This window comes from Artemia franciscana, chromosome 1 (genome assembly GCF_032884065.1).
Source record: "Artemia franciscana chromosome 1, ASM3288406v1, whole genome shotgun sequence".
NCBI lineage: Eukaryota > Metazoa > Arthropoda > Branchiopoda > Anostraca > Artemiidae > Artemia > Artemia franciscana.
This window is the reverse complement of record NC_088863.1, coordinates 58,117,883-58,138,516: the sequence shown is the minus strand read 5'-3', so window position 1 is coordinate 58,138,516 and position 20,634 is coordinate 58,117,883. Positions and strand designations below refer to the sequence as shown.

General features: G+C 37.8%; 2 protein-coding genes across 2 annotated transcripts in view; one reads left to right on the top strand and one right to left on the bottom strand.

Annotated features, from left to right (window-relative positions):
- The window catches only part of LOC136035231 (uncharacterized), a 107,147-nt gene extending 104,462 nt beyond the window's left edge, over positions 1-2,685 (bottom strand). Inside the window, exon 1 of the mRNA XM_065716901.1 lies at positions 2,314-2,685. Coding sequence (XP_065572973.1) covers positions 2,314-2,685 — 372 coding nt within the window. The remainder of the gene's footprint in view (positions 1-2,313) is intronic.
- An 8,907-nt stretch (positions 2,686-11,592) lies between these two features.
- The window catches only part of LOC136035166 (uncharacterized), a 30,038-nt gene continuing 20,996 nt past the window's right edge, over positions 11,593-20,634 (top strand). The window contains exon 1 of the mRNA XM_065716774.1: positions 11,593-11,792. Within this exon, the coding sequence (XP_065572846.1) occupies positions 11,593-11,792 (200 nt within the window). The remainder of the gene's footprint in view (positions 11,793-20,634) is intronic.

The window sequence follows — 20,634 nt, the reverse complement described above, 5'->3', positions numbered from 1 at the left end:
AACTTTGACCAGTGTTTACATATAGTAATGATTATTGGGAAGTGTACAGACGTTTTCAGGGGGATCTTTTTGGTTTTGTCGGAGGGAGAAAAGTCGACAGGGGTGACGTGGGAGAGGATCTTTCCATGGGGGAAGAGAATTTCAATGAAGGGGGCGCAGGATTTTCTAGCATTAGGCTACTTAAAAAAATGAAAAAAAAATATGAAAAGTTTTTTCAACTGAAAGTAAAGAGCAGCATTAAAACTTAAAACAAAGGGAAATTATTACGAATATGAGGGGCTCATATTCGTAATAAACCTCGCTCTAAACCCTCCTCGTAATACCTCGCTCTTTACGCTAAAGTATTTTTAGTATAATTTCAACTATTTATTCTACGGCCTTTGTGATTCAGGGGTCGTTCTTAAGGAATTGGGACAAAATTTAAGCTTTAGTGTAAAGAGCGAGGTATTGACGAGGGGGTGAACCCCCTATTATACGTAATAAAAACATACGAATATAGAAGTTCGTTACGTAATTTAATTCGTAAGTTATGTATATTTTTTACTAATGAAAATGTTCGTAAAAAATTAAAAGTTCTTGTTACTTTTTTAAGTAATTAAAAAATTGGTGGGCTCCTCCGCCGCTCCTTTTTTCTCAAAATCTTCCGATTAATACTATGAGAAAGCCATTTAGCCAAATCAAATTAATATGTAAACTTCGTTTTAATTATTTATTTGCGGAGAGCCAAATCAAAACATGTATTAATTCAAAAACGTTCAGAAATAGAATAAAAAAACAAGGTGTTTTAACAGAAAGTAAGGAGCGACATTAAAACTTAAAACGAACAGAAATTACTCCGTATATGAAAGGGGTTTTACTCCTCAACGCCCCGCTCTTTACGCTAAAAATTTTTACTCTTTTAAAAAGTAGAGCTAAGAGAAAGAGTCAAACTTTAGCGTAAAGTGCGGGGCGTGGATGAGGAAAAGCCCCTTTCATATATGGAGTAATATCTGTTCGTTTTAAGTTTTAATGTCGCTCCTTACTTTCTGTTTAAAAAAAATGTTTTTTTATTTAATATAATAATTTATTTATAACCCACAAACTACATTAAACTGTGGAGTAAACACACAAAAAAAGAAAAAACAAGACAAAAAACATAACAACATAAATAACATAGCAGCATAACAACATACAACATAAATAAATTACCTCCATTCAAAAAATGGCCAAAGAGGGTCAAAAACACCGATCATTTGCCGAGTTTTAAGACATATATCTTTAGATAAATGTTTCAGTCGCGAGGGCACTATTGATGAAAGTAGAGTTGAATCTGACACAATTACATGATCAAGGTTGGAAGTAAGACCACCACGATTGTGAATATAAGTAAATAGAAGATCTTTATCAGCAAGATGGAATCTTCCAGGTAGTGAATCGAGAAAGATTTCAGATCGGTCGGAATTAGATAATAAGTCAGTGTTCATGTCGCCGGCGAGAACCCATTTGGTATTTTGTTTTGAAAGGTCGCTAAGTAGTGTTCGTAGGCGATTACATGCTTGTGAAAAACTAGACAATGACTGCACAGTCTTTTTATTACAGGGGAAATAAATGTTTATAAATGCGGTATCACCACATTTTATCGCTAAGATGTTAGCGTCGCTGTGCAATAATATCGGCTGAGTCTTGTGTCTGAAATAGATGGCCAGACCTCCTGATGGTCTGCCACGGGTTTTTTGGGCGGCTCTCAAGAAGGTATAATGGGTCCAAGAACGCTTTAGGCTATCAACATTCACTTTAGAGAGAAGGTGCTCCTGTAGAAACACAATATCATTTTCAAGTAGCTCACTTATCAGTAGATCCTTGTCTTTTGTACCATTAATATTAAGGGAAACAAAGCTAAACGGAGTTTGAGCATTCATTTATTAGCGTTGTTGAGAGCCGATCGGAGAACTTTGCATTTTAGGCTAAAACTTACGTGTTCCATAGTGCAATTTGCACATTTTGGTGAGGCTTGGCAAGGGTTTTCCTTGGAATTCACATGAGGGCCAGAACATCTGGAACACTTGGGATGTGCTGGTGAGCTAGGACAAGCTCCAATCAGGTGATCAGTACTTTGACAGCGAAAGCATCGACGCGGAATGGATTGAAAGGGCTTAGCGCGAAAATTTCATACCCAATACGGATTCCCGACTCCAGAACCGCGTTCAGAGCGGTTTTGTCGACGAACTCGAGGCGAAAAGTACGAGAGTCGCCGATTTGACTAGCACTAATAAGTCCTTCCACTGAGGCCTCCAAATCAGCTCTTGAATAATTATGGGGTATATCCCGGCCCACAGCTAAAGGCTTTTTATCAATCATTCTGGCTCTAACGTTAGGAATGGAGCTAGTAACAGCTTCAGCAAGCGAGTCGGCTGAGCGCTTATCGCGTACCATCACAACCCAGCTTTTGCTATGTGGCTTAGATTTTAGACTTATGATTCCGTCATGACCATCCAACGTTTCGAGCTTCTTCATGCGAAGGATAGGGTCGCTGAGCTCCGGGGGTGGGTTTCTTACAACGACAGCGTAGGACGGTTTTTTTGTATTTTGAGTAAGGGCTTCAAGCTTAGACTGTCCCTCTGTAACCTTGGACGCAATATCACGCAGCTGTTCAAGGCAAGAATTCACCTTGGCACTGAGGGTACTGAAGGCATCGACAGGGATCATTGGCACTTCGCTGGGACATTTGATAACAAAGTCCGGAAGCTTTATGTTCTGGGATTCGCACTTTACAAGCGAAGAAATAATGTCCGAAGCACAGTTTAATGCAGCATTGGCTCCTACGCGCTTCGATGGGACTTCATTCGGAAAAATCTTTAAAAAAAGCAATTTACGGGTCTCACCAAGAGAAGAAGACTCGAAGAAATCGGCCAAGTACTCTTTTATCGTATCGGGCGAAACTCCTTTAGCAAGATTTTTCTGTACAAAGCACAGGATAGGATTGTAAAAAAGTTCATCTTCGCACCAATTACCAATTCCCATTTTCTCTAGATTGAAGGTTCACTTGCGAGAGAAGTAAGGGAAGCGTTGGAGGCTGCCTACCTTGTCCCCGCAATTTAAGGGACAAGCCCGGCGGGTACCACGGCTCTTGCAAACAGCTCTCCCCCACCCTTCTGCTTACTTTTCTCCCCTCACCTTTATCGTAACGCAATCGTCTATAATATCGGAAATTATAATTATTTTCGCAACTGCTTAATCCTGACCTATATCATATATGGGTCATGAAAATATCGATAAGAGAAATCACTGTTCCCAAGGGAATTTTCACTCAAGTCTGAAAATAACCCGCTTATTTATAATTCTTTGGACACTGAATTAATTATTATGAAAATATTAGCTATATCAAACAGTTCGTGGTAACGAACTGTAGTAAGGAGCGATCCGGCTCAATAGTAACCAAAACTCTAAAAAATTGAGTTTTGATATCAACAGCTACATCAAAAGAATCGCATTTTAATGCTGATTTTAAATATATAAGTTTCATCAAGTTTAGTCTTACCCATCAAAAGTTACGAGCCTGAGAAAATTTACCTTATTTAGGAAAATAGGGGGAAACACCCCCTAAAAGTCGTAGGATCTTAACGAAAATGACACCATCAGATTCAGCGTATCAGAGAACCCTACTGTAGAAGTTTCAAGCTCCTATCTACAAAAATGTGGAATTTTGTATTTTTTGCCAGAAGACAAATCACGGGTGCGTGTTTATTTGTTTGTTTTTTTTTTGTTTTTTTTTTTTTCTTTTCCCCAGGGGTCATCGTATCGACCAAGTGGTCCTAGAATGTCGCAAGAGGGCTCATTCTAACGGAAATGAAAAGTTCTAGTGCCCTTTTTAAGTGACCGAAAAAATTGGAGGGCATCTAGGCCCCCTCCCACGCTCATTTTTTCCCCAAAGTCAACGGATCAAAATTTTGAGATAGCCATTTTGTTCAGCATAGTCGAAAACCATAATAACTATGTCTTTGTGGATGACTTACTCCCCCACAGTTCCTGGGGGAGGGGCTGCAAGTTACAAACTTCGACCAGTGTTTACATATAATAATGGTTATAGGGAAGTGTACAGACGTTTTCAGGGGGATTTTTTTGGTTTTAGGGGTAGGGTTGAGGGGAGGGGGCTATGTGGGAGGATCTTTCCTTGGAGAAATATGTCATGGAGGAAGAAAAATTCAATGAAAAGGGCGCAGGGCGCAGGACGAATCTGGTCACGTTAGAAAAAAACGTCAAATTCAGAGCTTAATATACAATGCTGGGTGTTCGGAGCCTCTCTATTATGGAGTATAATTTGAAAATAACGCAACTATACGAGCGATAAAACATATATACCACAACCATAACTCAACTAACGAAAGAACTGCTAAGAGGTAACACAACTATAAAGCGAAAACAGGTGAAAACTAATGGGAAAATAAACGAACTAAGAGGTGGAAGGGGCCCAGAGAAAAAATATAATCCTTTTCCAATTTTGAGCCTAACTTCCGCAAATGAGTAATAATGTCAGAAGCCCCGAAATACCGAATTATTTTCTTTTTCCTATAAGACCGGGGTAGATGAAACAAACTTACAATAGCGGAAATATAATATACACAATTCAGCCAGATCTTGTCTTTTTTTTCAGGATAGGTGAAATACCAGATAGGAAAAGTATTGAATGGTCGCAAAAACTAGTGTATAGCAATGCAAGCGCTTTTCGATAATAATAACCACGATTAGCTACTATTTTACCATAACCCGCTTTTAGTTTTCTTTAATATGCCGTACAATATTGATCCGGAAAGCTAGTAGATTCCAATAAATATGAATGCTTGACCGCCACAAATCAGAGACATAATGGATGGAGAAGTTAGAACGCGGATTTCAAATGGGCATAGACTTTGCATTAAAGACTAGTTACTCACACTTATCAATATTCAATGACAGACCAACAGTTTTGAAATGTTTTGAAATAGATGATACGGAATTCGAGAGGCTAAATCTAGAACGGCTAGATCTAGAAGTATATCATCCGCATATGCAATACAAAGACATTTGCCAAATTACAAAAAAGAAAGGGCATAATTTTGTATAACACACTGCGATACAAATACTGAAAAGATACGGGGAAAGAACACCACCATGAAGCACTTCCAAGCGGGTTGGAATATTCCCATAACAATTAGAGTGAAACTTAACCGAATATGGGAATCAAACAGTTCGTGGTAACGAACTGTAGTAAGGAGCGACCCGGCTCAATAGTAAACGAAACTCTAAAAGACGTAATTTCGATGCTAAAAGAAATATCAAAAGAATCGGATTTTTATGCTGATTTTAAATATATACGTTTCATCAAATTTAGTCTTTGTCATCAAAAGTTACGAGCCTGAGAAATTTGCCTTATTTTGGAAAATAGGGGAAAAAATCGCACCATCGCATTCAGAGTATCAGAGAACCCTTTAGAAAAAAATTTCAAGGTCCAATCTACAAAAATGTGGAATTTCGTATTTTTTGCCAGAAGACAAATCACGGGTGCGTGTTTATTTGTTGTTTTTTTTTGTTGTTTTTTTTTTCCCAGGGGTCATCGTATCGACCAAGTGGTCCTAGAGTGTTGCAAGAGGGCTCATTCTGACGAAAATAAAAAGTTCTAGTTCCCTTTTTAAGTGACAAAAAATTAGAGGGCACCTAGGCCCCTTCCCACGCTCGTTTTTTTCCCAAAGTCAACGGATCAAAATTTTGAGATAGCCATTTTGTTCCGCATAGTCGAAAACCATAATAACTATGTCTTTCGGGATGACTTACCCCCCACAGTCCCTGGGGGAGGGCTGCAAGTTACAAACTTTGACCAATGTTTACATACAGTAATAGTTACTGGGAAGTGTACCGACGTTATCAAGAGGATTTTTTGGTTTGGGTGTGGGGTTCAGGGGAGGGGGCTATATGGGAGGATCTTTCCTTGGAGGAATATTTCTTGGGGGAAGAGAAATTCAATGAAAAGGGCGCAGGACTTTCTAGCATTACTATAAAAAAAACAATGAAAATATAAACATGAAAAAGTTTTTTCAATTGAAAGTAAGGAGAAGCATTAAAACTTAAAATAAACAGAGATTATTACGCATATGAGGGGTTCTAAAAATACTTTTAGCATAAAGAGCGAGGTATTTAGGAGGAGATAAATACTTCGCTGTTTATGCTAAAAAAAAATTAAGTAATTTCAACTATTTATTCTACGGCCTTTCTGATTCAGGGGTCATTCTTAAAGAATTGGGACAAAACAAGATTTAGTGTGAAGAGCAAGGTATTAACGAGGGGACCAATCCTCTCATATATATATAATCAAAAATATAAGAATGTAAAAGTTTGTTACGTAAGTTAATTCTTAAGTTACGTATTTTGTTTACTAATAAAAACGTTCGTTAATAAATTAAAAGATCTAGTTGCCTTTTTAAGTAACCGAAAAATTGGAGGGCAACTAAGCCTCCTTCCCCACCCCTTATTTCTCAAAATCGTCTGATCAAAACTAAGAGAAAGCCATTTAGCCAAAAAAAGAATTAATATGCAAATTTCATTTTAATAATTTATGTACGGAGAGCCAAAATCAGACATGCATTAATTCAAAAACTTTCAGAAATTAAATAAAAAAAACAAGTTTTTTGAAATGAAAGTAAGGAGCGACATTAAAACTTAAAACGAACAGAAATTACTCCGTATATGAAAGGGGCTTTTCCTCCTCGACACCCCGCTCCTTACGCTAAAGTTTTTTATTGTTTTAAAAAGTAGAGTTGCGAGAATTGTATTAAAAAGTAGAATTGTGGCAAAGAGTCAAACTTTAGCGTAAAGAGCGAGGGATTGCGGAGGGGACAACTCATTTCATATACGGAGTAATTTCTGTTCGTTTTAAGTTTTAATGTCGCTCCTTACTTTCAGCTAAAAAAATTAGTTTTTTTTATTTAATGTCAGGTAGAGACGATAATCCTTTACCAAATATTAGTGATAGGTTCAATCCAAAAATAGGTCCTCACACCTTGAACTCTGAATCAATACTAATATATACAAGTATACTATATATACAAGCCTACAGTGTAGCCCTGCGGAGCCCGGCTGCATTCATGTTATATCGGTGAATGACGTAATATGCAGACGTCATTCATAACATAACAAGAGCTAAGAGCTCATATGGCACTTGTGACGAGGCGAGAAGAGCTAAGAGCCAAGAGATCATATGGTATGAGCTCTAGCAAAATTCTATGAATCAATAGATTGATTTAAAAAGGAAAATAAGAGGCTTAATGCCGGTCAAGATTTAAAATAAGAGCTCTGAGTCACAAAGTCCTTCTAAATATCAAAATTCATTAAGATCCGATCACCCACTCGTAAGTTATAAATACCTATTTTTTTCTAATTTTCCCTCTCCCTTTTGCCCCCCAGATGGTCGAATCTGGGAAAACGGCTTTATCAAGTCAAATTGTGCAGCTCCCTGACACGCCTACCAATTTTCATCGTCTTAGCACGTCCAGAAGCACCAAACTCGCCAAATCACTGAACCCCTCCCCTCAACTCCCCCAAAGAGAGCGAATCCAGTATGATTCAGTCAATCACGTATCAAGGACATTTGTTTATTCTATCCACCAAGCTTCATCCCGATTCCTACACTCCAAGTGTTTTTCCAAGATTTCCCCCTCCAACTCCCCCCAATGTCAAAAGATCTGGTCGGGATTTGAAATAAGAGCTCTGAGACATGAATTCCTTCTAAATATCAGATTTCATTACGATCCGATCACCTGTTCGTAAAATAAAAATACCCCAATTTTCACGTTTTCCAAGAATTCCGGTTCCCCCTCCAACTCCCCCGAACGTCACAGGATCTGGTTGGAATTTAAAATTAGAGCTTTAAAGCGCAAGATCCTTCTAAATATCAAATTTGATTAAGATCTGGTCACCCTTTCGTAAGTTACAAATGCCTCAATTTTCAAAATTGCCCCCCCCCCCCAACTCCACCAAAGAGAGGAGATCCGGTCCAATTATGTCAGTCACGTATCTTAGACAGGTTTTGATTCTTCCCATCTAGTTTCATCCTGATCTCACCTCTTAAGTATTTTCTAAGATTTCTGGTTCCCCTCAACTGCCCCCCTCCAATTACGCTGGATCCGGTTGAGATTTAAAATAAGAGATCTGAGTTACGAGATCCTTCTAAATATGAAGTTTCATGAAGATCCGATCACTCCTTCGTAAGTGAAAAATACGTCATTTTTTTTTTATTTTTCAGAATTACCCCCCCGCAATTGAGCGGATCCGTTCTAATTATGTAAATAACGTACGCAAGACTTCTGCTTATTTTTCCAACCAAGTTTCATCCAAATCCCTCCAATCTAAGCGTTTTCCATCATTTTAGGTTTCCCCACCCCAAACTTCCCCCAATGTCACCAGATCCGGTCAGGATTTAAAATAAGAGCTTTGAGACACGATATCCTTCTAATATCAAATTTCATGGAGATCCAATCACCCGTTCGTAAGTTAAAAATACCTCCTTTTTTCTAATTTTTCAGAATCACCCCCCCCCCCCCCAACTACCCCAAAGAGAGCAGATCCGTTCTGGTTATGTCAATCAAGTATCTAGGACTCGTGTTTTTTTCCCACCAAGTTTCATCCCGATTCCTCCACTCTAAGTGTTTTCCAAGTCTTAGGTTTCCCCCTCCCAACTCCCCCCCCCCCCGCAATGTCACCAGATCCGGTCGGGTTTAAAATAAGAGCTCTGAGCCACGATATCCTTCTAAATATCAAATTTCATTGAGATCCGAGCACCCGTTCGTAAGTTAAAAATACCTCATTTTTTTTAATTTTTCAGAAATACCCCCCCCCCAACTACCCCAAAGAGAGCGGATCCGTTCCGTTTATGTCAATCATCTATCTAGGACTTGTGTTTATTTTTCCCACCATGTTTCATCCCGATCCCTCCACTCTAAGTGTTTTCCAAGTTTTAGGTTTCCCCCTCCCAACTCCCCGCCCCCATCACCAGATCCGGTCGGGATTTAAAATAAGAGCTCTAAGACACGATATCCTTCTAAACATCAAATTTTATTGAGATCCGATCACCCGTTCGTAAGTTGAAAATACCTCATTTTTCTAATTTTTAAGAATTACTCCCCCCCCCCAACTACCCCAAAGAGAGCGAATCAGTTCCGATTATTTCAATCATGTATCTGGGACTTGCGCTTATTTTTCCCATCAAGTTTCATCCCGATCCCTCCACTCTAAGTGTTTTCCAAGATTTTAGGTTTCCCCCCTCCAACTCCCCCCAATGTCATCAGACCCGGTCGGGATTTAAAATAAGAGCTCTGAGACACAATATCATTCCAAACATCAAATTTCGTTAAGATCCAATCACCCGCTCATAAGTTAAAAATATTTCATTTTTTCTATTTTTTCCGAATTAACCGGCCCCCTCTCCCTTCCCCCCAGATGGTCAAATCGGGGAAAACGACTATTTCTAATTTAATCTGGTCCGGTCCCTGATACGCTTACCAAATTTCATCGTCCTAGCTTACCTGGAAGTGCCTAAAGTAGCAAAAACGGGACTTTGGGTTTTTCCCCCTCCAACTCCCCCCAATGTCATCAGATCCGGTCGGGATGTGAAATAAGAGATCTGAGACACAATATCATTCCAAACATTAAATTTCATTAAGATCCAATCACCCGCTCATAAGTTAAAAATACTTCATTTTTTCTATTTTTGGCGAATTAACCGGGCCCCCACTCCCCCCCCCCCCCAGATGGTCAAATCGGGGAAAACGACTATTTCTAATTTAATCTGGTCCGGTCCCTGATATGCTTGCCAAATTTCATCGTCCTAGCTTACCTTGAAGTGCCTAAAGTAGCAAAACCGGGAACGACAGACAGACAGACAGACCGACAGAATTGGCGATTGCTATATGTCACTTGGTTAATACCAAGTGCCATAAAAACCTCCGTCGTCTAGGGAGATCTATCAGTCGATTTCTGAAAGCAAGCAGTTACATAAGTATAAAATATATGCCTGGGGAAGACCCATAAAATGAATCTTTACAATTGCTATATAAATGTTGATTTTTCAGAACCATATGAACTATCAAACGTGATAAGTCGAAGAGAAGAACTCGAGTAGTTTAACACAATGTGCGAAAATCAACAACTTGGAAAATCTAATTGGACAAAACCAATACGGGCAGCTAAAGTAAAGGACATTGAAAGCTTGTCTAGATTAATCAAAATCCAATACCAAATTTGAAGCAGCTCATAAAACCGCATTCAGCACTAAAAGACATAGAGATCGGGCCAGCAGTAGCCAAAACACTAAGAAAACAGAGTTGTAATTTTACATTGGCACTATATCTAATTTAAGTCCATTTGCTTAAGCAAGGTACAAACAACAGGACATGATTTTACTGACAATGGTTGAAAATCATACGTCGTTTGAACAACAAGAAGAAATTTTTGTCCAACAACCTGGACTATCAAATACGACAAGTCGTATCCAAAAAGCTAAAGCAAAGGGCATGGAATGGATGATTGTTGCTGGCATTAACAGGAAGGAGGAAGTGATTTCACGCCAAACTTTTTTAATTCAATCGTTTTTACTTATTTGACACCTCCCGGTTTAAAACATTAGAATAACGAATATACATACAGGTTATCACTTTAAGCGAACCACTCTGAATTTATTTAAAATATTTTTTTGCTAGAACTATATGACTTTTGTTATTTTTCCCAGAGTGCTTGCATCAAGCCTAACCTGAAGCCATGACATCAAGAAGAAGATCACAGTATCTGCAGTTAGTCGTATTTATCCAGGGCTGTTGTATCGAACCTATAGTGACGCCATGACATCAAAAAGAGGCTCACAGTATCTGCAGTTATTTATATATATGTAGCATACCAAGCTCATGAGTCTAGCAGAAATATATAGTACATAAAATGCTTCAGGGTGTCTGATTTGAAATGTGCAGTTTTTTATCAAAATAGGGAATAGTCTACTCCTTACAAATAATTTCTTGAAAACTTCAGCATGATTAAAGGGGCAGTTATTTATTTTCGTTTTAAATGCAGGCTCTGCTGTAAATTGTTTATCTGCTGTAAATTGTGATTAACCTGCGGGAAGGGGGTCCTGACACTTCCCTTGTTCTTTGGTGATTTCAGATTTACTTGCAAGATTTGTCGGTAATGGCAATTAATCGGTACATATATTTGTCAGTATTAAACTTCGTTGAAACATGCTTGAGGCATCAGGATATTACGAAAGATTCAGTAATCAGCATTGGTGTCAAGTTCTTTGCTCGTGAACAAATTCGTGAAGCCCATGATGAGCTGAATAATACTGTGAATACATATAATGAAAATCTGGCGAAATAAAGAAGGTCTCAAATTGGCCGTGATGTGCTGCTCAGCGATATACTCAATACCAGTAAGTTTACAGTAAGTAAGTTTAAAATCAGGTTCATGATATTGAAAACCTCTGAAATCCCCGTATCCCGCTGGATGTGATCACATCCATGACAGTCTGCATAAGTGGGTGTGTAGAAAAGCTAGAAATATTGATTGACCAATGCAAGGTGCGCTACCCCAGACTTCCGAATGGCCCCCACTCCCACAACCGATAAACCGCTCAATCGGGTGTTCATTAGTGGTCTAGTCCCGGGAAAGACTAAGTCTTTTTCAAATCATAAAGAGTTTATCGAGGAGTTTATAAACCCTGAGCATGTGCAGAAGATTCAACAGACAAAGTCTGGCCTAGCGGTTCATATCAAAACGGACTCAGCTCCCCCAATCCCTAAGCGAGTCGTTATCTAAGATGTCTGACATTAAAGTGAAATACCAGAGAGAAAACTCATGGCTGTTGGAAAATTCGTCTCGTTAGGTACTACCTCAGAAGAGATAATAGCATGTAACCCCCATGTCATAGAAGCTATAAGATATGGCACTTCACAGATAGTTCGACTTTTTTTGCAGATGCATCATCACGTGACAGGGCTATCCCGCAAGATATCTATGTTGAATACCCTAGCCTCAAAGTAACGACGTTCAAAGAAATCCCGAAAAGGTGCCAGTCTTTTGAACATCTGGCTCGAGACTGCAGCAATCTACCTTTCTGTCCCTGTTGTGCAGAGCCCATGGATCGACAAAGGAAACACCATTTCAATCAAAAAATGTCGAGTGTACCCTCTGTCCTAATGGAAAGAACGATCATCCAAGCTATATGCTGATCCGTCCAGCCGTCAAAAAAGCCATGAACAAAGTGTGTCAACCACGAAAATGAACAATTTAAAATGTACGATCTACGAGTGCGAATGAAGAAGTTATTACTTAATTTTGTTCTTTGATGCAGAATGTTTTTGTTTTTTCCTTTTCTTCTATTGTATTACTCCGCTTTTCTCTTTTTTGTATGAGCGGGCAAAAATAAAATTATTATTATTACTTTTAGAGCAAAGGTGTTTGTAGGAAAAGAATTTCAGTTTTCTTGTTTTCCTTTTTGTGTGGTTTTCGAGCTGTGACTTTCTGAACTCGCAACAAAGAAAAAGTTAGTTAGAATTTTTAGTTGTAGATCTCAGCCTCAGGAGGTAAAATACAAAATGATGGAGTAATATTTTTAGTAGTAATACGTCTATTTTTGGCATATTTTGTTGTTGTTATGCCCAGTATTCATTATCTAAATAGATTATCAGCGTGTGCCCCTAAATTGGAATTATTCATGGAGAAATTTGACACTAAACTAGAGCTATTAGTTTTGTTCAAATGTGGAAATTTATTTATTCAGTTTAAGCTACATGAAAGATGTACTTAAACTGAATAACTTCTTAACAAGCCAAAATGGTGGTATTGCAGTAAGATGGCCAAGTGAGTAATTTGATCAAATACTCAGGTTTTGAAACAAAATTAATTAAAAAAAAACTAATTTTTTTAGATGAAAGTAAGGAGCGACATTAAAACTTAAAACGAACAGAAATTACTCCGTATATGAAATGAGTTGTCCCCTCCGCAATCCCTCGCTCTTTACGCTAAAGCTTTTAATTGTTTTTAAAAGTAGAATTGTGGCAAAGAGTCAAACTTTAGCGTAAAGAGCGAGGGATTGCGGAGGGGACAACTCATTTCATATACGGAGTGATTTCTGTTCGTTTTAAGTTTTAATGTCGCTCCTTACTTTCAGCTAAAAAAATTAGTTTTTTTTTATTTAATTTCTGAACATTTTTGAATTAATGCATGTTTGGTTTTGGCTCTCCGTACATAAATTATTAAAATGAAATTTGTATATTAATTCTTTTTTTGGCTAAATGGCTTTCTCTTAGTTTTGACCAGACAATTTTGAGAAATAAGGGGTGGGGAAGGAGGCCTAGCTGCCCTCCAATTTTTCAGTTACTTAAAAAGATAACTAGAACTTTTAATTTTTAACGAACGTTTTTATTAGTAAAAAATATACGTAACTTAAGAATTAACTTACGTAACAAACTTTCATAACCTTATTTTTTATTATGTATACGAGGGGGTTTTGTACCCTCGTTAATACCTCGCTCTTTACACTAAATCGTAAGTTTTGTCCCAATTCTATAAGAATGATCCCTGAATCAGAAAGGCCGTAGAATAAATAGTTGAAATTAATAAAAATACTTTAGCATAAAGAGCAAGGTATTTATCTCCTCCTAAATACCTCGCTCTTTATGCTAAAGTATTTTAGAACCCCTCATATGCGTAATAATCTCTGTTCGTTTTAAGTTTCAATGCTACTTCTTCCTTTCATTTGAAAAAAACGTTTTCATGTTTATTTTTCATTGTTTTCTTATAGTAATGCTAGAGAATCCTGTGCCCTTGTCATTGAATTTTTTCTTCCCCCATGACAGATTCCTCCAAGGAAAGATCCTCCATCATAGCCCCCTCTCCTCAGCCCCACTCCCAAACAAAATAAAATCCCCCTGAAAACGTCTGTACACTTCCCAATAACCATTACTATATGTAAACACTGGTCAAAGTTTGTAACTTGCAGCCCCTGCACCAGGGATTGTGAGGGAGTAAGTCATCCCCAAAGACATAGTTCTTATGGTTTTCGACTATGCTGAACAAAATGGCTATCTCAAAATTTTGATCCGTTGACTTTGGGAAAAAATGAGCGTGGGAGGGGGCCTAGATGCCCTCCAATTTTTTGGGTCACTTAAAAAGGGCACTAGAACTTTTCATTTCCGTTAGAATGAGCCCTCTTGCGACATTCTAGGACCACTTGGTCGATACAATGACCCCTGGGGAAAAGAAAAAAAAACAAACAAACAAATAAACACGCACCCGTGATTTGTCTTCTGGCAAAAAATACAAAATTCCACATTTTTGTAGATAGGAGCTTGAAACTTCTACAGTAGGGTTCTCTGATACACTGAATCTTATGGTGTCATTTTCGTTAAGATTCTACGACTTTTAGGGGGTGTTTCCCCCTATTTTCTTAAATAATGCCAATTTTGTCAGGCTCGTAACTTTTGATGAGTAAGACTAAACTTGATGAAACTTATATATTTAAAATCAGCATTAAAATGCGATTCTTTTGATGTTGCTATTGAAACTTCTACAGTAGGTTTCTGTGATACGCTCAATCCGATGGTGTGATTTTCGTTAAGATCCTAATACTTTTAGGGGGTGTTTCCCCCTATTTTCCTAAATAAGGCAAATTTTCTCAGGCTCGTAACTTTTGATGGGTAAGACTAAACTTGATGAAACTTATATATTTAAAATCAGTATTAAAATGCGATTCTTTTGATGTAGCTATTGATATCAAAATTCAACTTTTTAGAGTTTTGGTTACTATTGAGCCGGGTCGCTCCTTACTACAGTTCGTTACCAAGAACTGTTTGATAAGTGGTTGGCAGAATGGAATCCTCACTTATACTATAAGACTCGACTCTTATTTCATACTGAAAATCCGGCTGCTTCATACCTAACTTCACTGTAAACAAATATTGCTACTAATATCCGAGCCATAAAATTTAGTCATTTAATCATCCTCTGAACTTTTAGTGAAATGACGGTTTTACCATCTTTCTGCGACAGATATATATGTGGAAGAATGTGTTGCTCATTGAATTCCTATGTCAATCTTTCATGGTTAATCCTCGTTGCCCAGGGTGCTATGAATCTATTAAATAAAAAAATTAGTTTTTTTTCAATTGAAAGTAAAGAGCAACATTAAAACTCAAAACGAACAGAAATTATTTTGATATGAGAGGATTGTCCCCTCTTCATTACCTCGCTCGAGTTATTCTTAAAGAATTGGGACAAAAGGTAAAACTTTAGCGTAAAGAGCGAGGTAGTGAAGAGGGGGCAAGAGGTGCTTTACTCCTTACTTTCAGTTGAAAAAATTTGGCTCACCTTTCATCAAAACTTTCTCCCCTCATAAAAAAATCCCCCATGGAAAGTTCCTCCCACGTAAAATACGCCCACTCCCCATGTAAAATTCCTTCCGGACAATTCAATCGTTGCGGGAAATTCTTCCCATCCCCCACCATAAAATCTCAACCTGAAGAACGATTCGTTTCAGATGATTCAATCTGAAGGATTCTCCTTAGCATACTTTCATTTGAAAAAGATTTTTAATTTCTAAATTTCTTTCGATCATTCCACACACACCCCTCCCTTCCATGGGAATTTCCTCTCGGAACTCTAAAAACGCTAAAAATAGCATCCAGGTAATACCCCGGAACATCTCCACATGTAAGAGTAAGCTGGAAAAGAGGAAGTAATGGATACAAAAACAATTTTTTATATTAATTCTGTCAAATACCCCCAGTATAAAGATTTTCTCTGGAAACTTAATCCCCGAAAAATTCTTCCTCTCCGCGGAAAATTTTTCCCTATGGAAACCTACCCCAAGAAACGACACTCCTCCTCTGAAAAATACCTGTATGCTTTCCAATAACAAGTACTATCCGATGGGCAAGTTTCTTAACATACAGGCCTCTCCCCAAGGGTTGTGGGGAGCCATGTTATACCGAAAGACATAGTTATTGGATGTTTCAAATACGCTGAACAAAATAACTGAAAATTTACGCTGAATCTGATGATGTGACTTTTATTCAGTTGCACGGGCTTTTAGGGTTGTTTTCCCCCTTTTTCAAAAATCTTGCAAATTTTCTCTGGCTCGTAACTTCTGATGGTAACACTAAACTTGATGAATCATATAGATTTGAAATCAGTATAATGAGATGAGTCTTCTGATGTATGAGGAGTGTTTTAAGGTCCGTTTGAGCATAAGTACTCAACAAAAGATTATTTCAAGAAAGCAAATTTATTTTCAAAAAGTATATACTTTACTCTATTTAACAGTATAGTTGCAAAGTTTGATGTAATAGTTATCACACCTCTCAACTAATTCCAAGTAACCTCAGTATAAAAACTTGCCGCCTGTCCCGGTAACCAGGAATTCATTCCGTTTTTACGTCATTACCATCATTGTAATGGTTGCCGCTGAAGTGCTACCTGAGGTAGAGAATCGGATGGTAATCACTCGGTGCAAGATTAGGACTGTATTGTGGGTGTAGTAAAACTTCTCAGCCAAAACTGTCTAACAAATTGCGGGTCTGACCAGCTGTGTGAGTTCTTGCATTGTCATGAAGGACAGTTTCCTTTGTCAGCATACCTAGTTGTTTTTTTTTTTTCGTTCTGTGGAGCTTTCTGAGGGTTATGCAGTATGCTTCCGCGTTGATAGTTGTTCCTCGTTCCATGAAGTCAACAGAAAAAACACCATGCCTATTCCAAAATACCCATGCCATGATTTTGCGCTGGGAGAGAGACTAAGCCCTTAAAATTCTCAGGGGAGGGTAGGTGTTTCCATTCCAAGTTCTGTTGCCACGGTTTGGACGTAATGTGAAGCGCAGGTTTCTTCTCCGGTTCAACTGGTTGCCACCTCAGTAACAATCGTTAAAAAGATGACTCTCTCTCTCTCTCTCTCCTCTCTCTCTCTCTCTCCTCTCTCTCTCTCTCTCTCTCTCTCTCTCTCTCTCTCTCTCTCTCTCTCCTCTCTCTCTCTCTCTCTCTCTCTCTCTCTCTCTCTCTCTCTCTCTCTCTCTCTCTCTCTCTCTCTCTCTCTCTCTCTCTCTCTCTCTCTCTCTCTCTCTCTGCGCCTGTCTACGTGTTTGTGTGTCTGAATGTGTGTTTGTAACTTTGGTAAAGGCCCAGTTAACCTATCTCAGATTTTAATATACCCCCACGAGCCCACTAGAAGAGTCTATATCTCTGAAAATTCCTTTTCTTGCACCTCCATCTTTTTAATAAACATTCTAAACCTTTGAGTTGCTAGCATACCGTAAAAATAATGTCAACGTAACTCAGATTCTAATATAACCCCCACGAAGCCGCTAGTAGTGTTTATGTCTCTGAAAGTTCCTTACAACTCCGACTTTTTAATAAACATTCTAAAGGTTTGAGTTGCTAGTATACCCTAAAAATAATGTTAACCTATCTCAGATTCTAATATACCCCTACGAGCCCGCTAGTAGTGTCTATGTCTCTGAAAATTCCTTTTCTTGCACCTCCGAATTTTCAATAAACATTCCAAACGTTTGAGCTGCTAGGCATACCTTAAAAATAATGTTAACCTTTCTCAGATTCTAATATACCCCCCCCCCTCCACGAGCCCGCCAGTAGTGTCTATGTCTCTGAAAATTCCTTTCCATGCACCTCCGACTTTTTAATAAACATTCTAAACGTTTGAGCTGCTAGCATACCATAAAAATAATGGAACCACAACAAAATAATGCTTAAAACATTTTTATTGAAATAACGACATTTAGAACATCAAAATAGAAATAAAAATGAATGCTTTGAATCCATTCTATTGAATGCTTCATTATGTTTTTTTTAACATAGCACTTATTCCGAACTTTTAAGTCCAAAAAAGGGGTGGGGATGTGTGTATGATGTAACACCTTTTTACCTACGTAGGTATGGGAGTTACCTTATTAACACATACATGCAATGCTTTTTTTATGGACGGTTAGATGTAATAAGACCCCTTAGAGGGCGACATATGTATGCTGTGATATTATTCTACCGATGTAGGTATGGGAGTTGCCATTTCTATCAATATAGTTACGAATGCGACTGCATATGTCAACGTAGGTATGAAGGTGACCACATATCAATGGAGGGGCCATATTGCAGTGGTCTTAATGCAACAAATCGTTTGATTTCAAAACAATATATACATCAATGATATAGCAATATTAACTCTTAATATTTGGTAAGCCACTTTATTTGAAATGGAATGTAATTTTAATCGGTGTATCTATGAGAGCGAAGGAGGGCCAAAAGCAATCCACATCCCACTTTTTAACATTATATATTCAAGGTTATTTTAATTGAAAACCATTGAAAAAATGTAACAATTTATTAATAACAGAAGAATTAAATGAATATGAAAAATTTATAAACATGAAAAGTATATCAATGAGAATTTAAACAAGCTTGGGCTCCTTCTTGTGCTTCCAATTGTGTAGGACTGTCACCTCTAATTCCTCATTTAATGCATAGTCTATATTCACTGATATCTCCACATCACCAGTTGTTTTATTTCGCTTTGCTGGGGGTTGTGTTTTTATATCAAAGGTGTCCTAGAACGTAGATAATAAAATTCAGTTAAACGAGTAAAAATAATCATATCATTTCTCTCGACCCTAAGCCAATAAAATCTTCCACTACCACTTGCTACGTTTCCCCCCCTAGATACCCTATTCATTTGAAAGTAGGTGGACAGTTTGGATTACCTTACAAGAACATAGCACAAACCCATCACCCAAAACAAAACGATAGGACCCAGCGAGACTCAAACCAGTTATCATTCGCTTTTGAGTTCGGCATACTAACGACTTGGCTAAGACATATCACGTTTTTTGCTTAGTAAATTATCCAATAGTATTTTAAGAGAAGTAACAAAGGGCTAATAGCCAATTTTCTAGGCTATAGAAAAAAGTACGATATATACAATGTATATAGTAGGGTTTCCGAACTTACTCATTTGGACAATCCACCCGGTTCTGAACGAAAAGAAGATAAGACAAGAAAACATTTGAAGACGCTAGGAGCTCTGAATAGAGTGGAATGGAGGAACATACATAACAGTATTTGCATTAGCTTAGTCCGATTTTCAACTGTATAATGCTGCTTTTGCACATGAGTATGCGCCTGCCTTCATAGGAATTCAATTCGTGTATTAATGTACGCCAGGGCTTATAAAATAAGATAAAAACTAGTTCTAGGAATTCTATAAAATTCCATTAGGGCAAGAAGTTGGGGTAGGGGCATTGGGAACCCTTGGAAGTCGGACCGTGGGGGGCACACTCATGGGTGCTGTCATGGGCCCTGTTATAATATTATTAAGGGGTATAGTCATGGAAGTTCTTGAAACTTATGCAAAGGACGGTCCGATTACAATGAGACTTAGAATTCCCTTACGAAAAACTTCCAATCAAGATATTAAAGCATATAGATCAACTTTAATAGTATTTCACTTTTGAAATAACGTCGTTAAATTATATCGTTCTCTCATAACACAGCAATTTTATCCGTCTCCATGTTAAGTGTCAATTTAAAATGCAACCCCTCCGATGGGATCATAACGTAAGAGCTTACAGTTCAACGCTAAATGCGAAGACATCAGTTTACATATGTCTGTTGAACTATTAAGTAAGGTTAGTGGATTTATATTTTGATTTATGAAAAATCAGATATTTCTTAAAGGATAAAACTACAAAAGTTAAATACGTTATAAATCTATTTGATATTGAATTCGAAAAGTATTTACAGAAAAAGCATTATCTTAAGTCTGTCAGTTCATTGTAACTATTCAAGTGTTGCGTGAATACTAATAAGCTTTATCCGTGAGACCAAGCTTATATACCGAAAAAACTGGCTTTTCAACTTTAATTGCGGTCGTCCCTCTTATGTAGAACGTGTTATAATTTTAAATTCATCTAAGTATGTTATTTATGGTGTCATCGGCCTTGTAGAAGTAATAGTAACCGGTTATGCTAATGAAATTACCGTAGTATCCATGTAACCAACACTACTTATTGACAATAAGGGATACACATAGTGTATTGATTAAACTCACCCACCCACTCCCCATCAACATTCTGAGAAAGTCAACTCAATGCTCCCAACTGCTTTTTAGAAGTTTCAGGCATGCTATTTTTAAAACCTGGATCCATGTCGTGTTTTGATTTAGTTCAACGTCCTATTTGGCATTTCCTGAAAGTCTCAGAAAATGGTCTTAGCCTTCTCTGACATATTACAGACACGTCCTTTCGACAGCCGGAGTGTCCATAGACTCCTTTAAGCTCAACATTCTCTGAAAGCCTAGACTTATCAATTCTTGATTGTTATTGGGATATCGAAGATATGCTGTTTTCACAACCTGAATGCATATATTATCTTTTGATTACATTGAAGATCCTTAGCTTCTTAGTATCCCTGAAAGTTTCAACATAACACCCGTAGCCGCTCCTAAGATCATTATATACACACTCTTTATCGACCTTGATGCACATAGTGTCTCCTGGTTCGTTACAATGCCCTTCTCTCAACATTATACGAAAGTTTTAACAAATACCCTTAATATTTCCTGAGATATTACGAACCCTCCCTTTT